General features: G+C 47.2%; 1 protein-coding gene across 1 annotated transcript; it reads left to right on the top strand.

Annotated features, from left to right (window-relative positions):
• The first annotated feature begins 1,034 nt into the window (after positions 1-1,034).
• On the top strand, positions 1,035-3,153 carry LOC141115667 (nuclear factor 7, brain-like). Its single transcript, XM_073608490.1, has one exon. It carries the CDS (start codon positions 1,128-1,130, stop codon positions 3,078-3,080), a length of 1,953 nt encoding a protein of 650 aa, XP_073464591.1. The 5' UTR covers positions 1,035-1,127; the 3' UTR covers positions 3,081-3,153.
• Positions 3,154-6,261: the final 3,108 nt, after the last annotated feature.

Below are 6,261 nucleotides of genomic sequence, written 5' to 3'. Positions count from 1 at the left end.
CTCTAAGGTCAGTCTGTAAACATCCCACTTTGCGGCAGAAGTAGTAATAATGGGCTGAAAAGCTCCATATTATGGGAGACTGCTTTGGAGAAGCAAAGGTACACTCTAGCACAAAATAAATACAGTGTCTTAAAAAAGTACTGATACCCCTTGAAATTTTCCACATTTTGTCATGTTACAACCATAAATGTAAATTTAATGTATTAGGATTTTATGTGATAGTGGCACATAATTGTGAAGTGGAAGGAAAATGATAAAAATGGTTTTCACATTTTTTTTTACAAATAAATATCTCAAAACTGTGGTGTACACTTGTATTCAGTCCCCAATACTTTGTAAAACCATAGATATATGCATTTCTCGAGGGGACTGGCCTTTTCTTTCTCTGTAGGTTTGGAAGGAGTCACGGTGGCAGCAGCACCGGCAGTCTTCTTCACTAGGTTGGCCAGGGCTCAGTTGGTAGTGTATCTCTTGTCAGTTATGACTTCCTTACAGTCGGGGCAGGTGAAGGAATCCCGACCCTCCCAGGACTTGTCGATGCAGTTGCGGCAGAAGTTGTGGCCACATTCCACCATGACGGGATCCTTGAAGAGCTCATTGCACAGCAGACAGGTCAACTCCTCAGCAAAATCTCCAGAGGCCACGCCAGAACCACCCTGGGGGGCTTCATGGACCTCCACCTTGGCTTTCTTCGGTTCAGGCTCGCCCTCCTCTGTTTTTGCTTTCTGGGCTGTTTTTCCATTATCCAAGGCCTTCTGGTCCGGTCCATTGCCCACCTCCTCCTCCTCCTCCTCTTCTTCTTCTTCTTCTTCTTCTTCTTCCTCCTCCTCCACTGGCTTAGGCAGCACCAGTCGGGTTTTGTCCACCCACTCGTTTTGGTGGCGGTTCAAGCCGGCGTAATGGACAAAGTACTCCTCCCTCCCGGCCTGCTTGTTCATTCTGGTCTTCACCACCTCCGCATCATGGTAGGTGCCGTCGTTCCTCTTACAGGAGTAGGTGGCCCCGATCTGTACGGTGAAGTCCTTTTCCTTTTGTGTGCCGAGCTGCGTGTTCTCTGTACAGACCTCGCCGCCGCCGCCTCACCTACTTCCACGTCACGTGATCTCCTCACCCACCTGATATTCGCCATGGCCGCCGTGTCCCAGCCCGAGAAAGAGAAGCTGGGAGGAGAGGAGATGGAGAGGAACCCGGAGGAGGACGGAGAGGAGAACATGGAGGAGGACGGAGAGGAGGACATGGAGGAGGAAGAGGACTTCACCGTACAGATCGGGGCCACCTACTCCTGTAAGAGGAACGACGGCGCCTACCATGATGCGGAGGTGGTGAAGACCAGAATGAACAAGCAGGCCGGGAGGGAGGAGTACTTTGTCCATTACGCCGGCTTGAACCGCCGCCAAAACGAGTGGGTGGACAAAACCCGACTGGTGCTGCCTAAGCCAGTGGAGGAGGAGGAAGAAGAAGAAGAAGAAGAGGAGGAGGAGGAGGAGGAGGAGGAGGAGGAGGTGGGCAATGGACCGGACCAGAAGGCCTTGGATAATGGAAAAACAGCCCAGAAAGCAAAAACAGAGGAGGGCGAGCCTGAACCGAAGAAAGCCAAGGTGGAGGTCCATGAAGCCCCCCAGGGTGGTTCTGGCGTGGCCTCTGGAGATTTTGCTGAGGAGTTGACCTGTCTGCTGTGCAATGAGCTCTTCAAGGATCCCGTCATGGTGGAATGTGGCCACAACTTCTGCCGCAACTGCATCGACAAGTCCTGGGAGGGTCGGGATTCCTTCACCTGCCCCGACTGTAAGGAAGTCATAACTGACAAGAGATACACTACCAACCGAGCCCTGGCCAACCTAGTGAAGAAGACTGCCGGTGCTGCTGCCACCGTGACTCCTTCCAAACCTACAGAGAAAGAAAAGGCCAGTCCCCTCGAGAAATGCCCCGAGCATGACGAGAGGCTGAAGCTGTATTGTAAGGATGATGGAACCCTGAGCTGTGTCATCTGCCGTGACTCCCTGAAACATGCAAGTCATAACTTCCTTCCCATCCTGGACGCAGTGGGCGTCTACAGAAAAGAGATGTCTTCTATAGTGTCTCCTCTAGAGGAAGCCTTGAAGGTGACTGAACAGCTGACCGACCAGCAGAAGGAGAAGATTGAGAAGCACAGTTCCAACATGAAGGAGTACCGGGAGCACATTGTTTCGGAGTTTGAGAAGCTGCACAAGTTCCTGAAGGAGCGAAAAGAGAAAGTGTTAGAGCAGCTTCAGCGGGAGGGTGAGAGTCTACTGAAGGAAATGGAGACCAACGTGGGCAAGATGCAGGAGAGTGGAGACAACATCAAGGAGCATATCACTGTGGCCAAGGAGAGGCTGGATGATACGGACTCCATTTCTTTCCTGACTGACATCAAGACGTTCATTGAGACATGTCAGCAGCAACAAAAAGATGTCATGTCCTCTGCAAACACTCTCATTGAGAAAGACCTGTGCCAGGGGACATTCAAGGGACCAATTCATTACTCTGCGTGGAAGCAGATGAAGTCTGTTGTCGTGCCATATCTGACTCCAGTGCAGCTGGATCCCAGCACAGCCCACCCCAATCTGATCCTATCTGATGGGCTGACCAGTGTTAAATATGGGGACACCAAGCTCCCCTTGCCTGACACTCCGAAGCGTTTCAGCCAGTGTATTCTTGTGCTCGGCTCTCAGGGCTTTGATTCAGGCCGCCATTACTGGGAGGTGGATGTGGGAAACAAAACCGCTTGGGATGTTGGTATGGCCAGTGAATCCAGCGACCGCAAGGGTAAGATCAAGCTGAATCCCAAGAACGGCTACTGGGCCATCTGGCTGAGAAACGGCAATGCCTACAAGGCCCTGGAGTCCCCATCCAAGACCCTGATTCTCCAATCCAAACCCAGGAGAATCGGAGTGTACGTGGATTATGAAGGAGGCCAGATATCTTTCTACAATGCCGATGATATGACCGTCATTTACACCTTCAATTCCACCTTCACGGAGAAGCTGTACCCGTATCTGTCTCCATTCCTGCACGATTCTGGGCGCAATGCCGAGCCGCTACGTTTTGTTCATAACTGATCTTCTAGGTCGTGTTAGTGGTTAATATTGAATTGTTTTTCATGTTTTGTTTTTTTTTTTTTTTTTTTGTCAGCCCTGCCCAGTTATCCTTTGCTGGACTACATAAAGCCTCCCCCTCCTCATCTCCATTACATAAGGAGGAGCTGATTAGGGTCTCCAAACTACGGCCCTCCAGTTGTTCAGGAACTACAATTCCCATCATGCCTATTCATGTCTGTGAATATTAGAGTTTTACAATGCCTCATGGGACGTGTCGTTCCGCAACAGCTGGAGGGCCGTAGTTTGGAGATCCCTGAGCTGACTGATTTACTTGTCAAATCCATAAAAAATACCAGCATTCTCTTCCGGATGGCCCCAAAAGAAACAAACCAATTCTCAGTCTCCTGGGAGTAATAGTAAAGATACACTATATTACCATAAGTATTGGGACGCCTGCCTTTACATGCACATTAACTTCAATGGCTTCCCAGTCTTAGTCCGTGGGGTTCGATGTTGAGTTGGCCCACCCTTTGCAGCTATAAACCTTGCTACCTTCAGGCGATCCCTGAAAACTCATCTCTTCAGGAAAGCCTATCACGTCTCTAACTAATATTTTACCACTTCCATCAGCTCATGCCCCACAGTTACAACCTTTTGTGCCACCTGCCCCACCCTATTAGATTGTAAGCTCTTCTGAGCAGGGCCCCCTCAGTCCTCTTATATTTTATTGTATTATAACTGTATTGTCTCCCTTTTTATATTGTAAAGCGCTGCGTAAACTCTTGGCGCTATATAAATCCTGTATAATAATAATAATAATAATAATAATAATAATAATAATATATAAGAAATACTGCGCTATAGGTAAAAAAACATAAAAAAGCTGCGACTAAAAGTGTTATACTACACCAAACCTATGTATAAATAAAATAAAAAGTCACGCTAAGCAATGAGATTTGCAAAAATTAAGACCAAACAAATGTTGCGTGAATAACAAAACAATAATTACTGATACATATTGATATCTACAAATTACAATAGGTGTATCTGATAACCCATAACGTGATTATATACCATAAAAGAACAGTCTATATAAGTGAACGTCACATATTCTAATAGATTCCAATGGAGGGTGAATCCACAGTGATGGGTGGTGAAAGTTCACACCAAAGTGGCTAGTGAAATGTGAAAGTCTCCTCCACCATTGAAAAAATACTGCCACTTACCAGAACGTGTTGGTCCCTTATAACAGGGGACCACACAAAACGAATGGCTGCAACCCCAGTCCGGGATCCCTCTGGCAAGCCCTGGTCTCCAAAGTGTCAGCAAAGGTGGTCAGCAGACAGGATCGGCAGGAACCAGTATTATGCCTCCAGTCTGATTGAATGGACTCATCACTGTCTGTACATTGTGCTTGAAAACAGGCTCATTAGTCCGACCTCTTTGTGTCTCCCCCTCCCAGTAATCAGATTCCACTTTCTTCATCCACTCAGTCTTGGGAAGATACTGACGGGTGTCACTGTTATAATTTGTTATCTCCCAATCATCAACATATCCAACTGAACTGTGAGTACACAGGGAGTCCGGATCCCGGAGAGGAGACTGCAGTTCTATAATACCGCAGAGTGTGACTGTCAGAACACACTTGTATCACAGCTACAAAGAGCGGGATGAGCCGCCAGATTAAGAAAGTGGAATCTGATTACTGGGAGGAGGAGACACAAAGAGGTCAGACTAATGAGCCTGTTTTCAAGCACAATGTACAGACAGTGATGAGTCCATTCAATCAGACTGGAGGCATAATACTGGTTCCTGCCGATCCTGTCTGCTGACCACCTTTGCTGACACTTTGGAGACCAGGGCTTGCCAGAGGGATCCCGGGCTGGGGTTGCAGCCATTCGTTTTGTGTGGTCCCCTGTAATAAGGGACCAACACGTTCTGGTAAGTGGCAGTATTTTTTCAATGGTGGAGGAGACTTTCACATTTCACTAGCCACTTTGGTGTGAACTTTCATCACCCATCACTGTGGATTCTCCCACCATTGGAATCTATTGGAATATGTGACGTTCACTTATACAGACTGTTCTTTTATGGACTGATTTTGTATCATTTCAAAATATTCACTTTCACACTTGGTATATAATCACGTTATGGGTTATCAGATACACCTATTGTAATAGGACTTTACGGCATACTTGGTTCGGCGCACCGGAGTCCGTCGGACAATTCGATCGTGTGTGGGCTCCAGCAGACTTTTTTTCCACAAAAGTTCAATGGACCTAGAAATAAAACATGTTTCAAATCTTTTCGATGGACTCGAGTCCGGTCGAAAAGTCCGCTCGTCTGTATGCTAGTCCAATGGACAAAAAACGACGCTAGGGCAGCTATTGGCTACTGGCTATGAACTTTCTTGTTTTAGTCCGGTCATACGTCATCACGTACGAATCCATCGGACTTTGGTTGATCGTGTGTAGGCAAGTCCATTCATTCGTAAAGTCCGTCGTAAAGTCCGTGGAAAAGTCCGCAGGATAAAGTCTGCCGTAAAGTCCGCTCGTGTGTACGCGGCATAAGATTTCCCTGTATTTGGCTCCATCCATCTTCCCATCAACTCTGACCAGCTTCCCTGTCCCTGCTGAAGGAAAGCATCCCCATAACACAATGCTGTCACCACCATGTTTCACGATGGGGGTGGTGAATTCAGGTTGATGTGCAGTATTAGTTTTCCGCCACATAGCATTTTGCTTTTAGGCCAAAACGTTTAATTTAGTCTCATCTGACCAGAGAACCTTCTTCCACATTTGCTGTATCCCCCACATGTTTTTTTGCAAACTGCAAATGGGACTTCTTATGGCTTCCTTTCAACAATGGCTTTCTTCTTGACCCTCTTCCATAAAGGCTAGTCTAATAGTTGTTCTGTGGACAGATTCTCCCACATGAGCTGTGGATCTCTGCAGCTCCTCCAGAGTTACCATGGGCCTCTTATCTGTTTCTCTGCTTAATGCTCTCCTTGCCTGGCCTTTCAGTTTAGGTGGACATCCATGTCTTTGAAGGTGTGCATTTGTGCCATACTCTTTCCATTTTTGCATGATGGATTGAACAGTGCTCCTCGAGATGTTCAAAGTTCGGGATATTTTGTATAACCTAACCCTGCTTTAAACTTCTCCACAACTTCATCCATGACCTGTCTAGTGTGTTCCTTGGC

Source organism: Aquarana catesbeiana, linkage group LG01 (genome assembly GCF_042186555.1).
Source record: "Aquarana catesbeiana isolate 2022-GZ linkage group LG01, ASM4218655v1, whole genome shotgun sequence".
Lineage (NCBI taxonomy): Eukaryota > Metazoa > Chordata > Amphibia > Anura > Ranidae > Aquarana > Aquarana catesbeiana.
The sequence above is the reverse complement of the archived record's forward strand: the minus strand, read 5'-3'. Positions and strand labels throughout refer to the sequence as shown.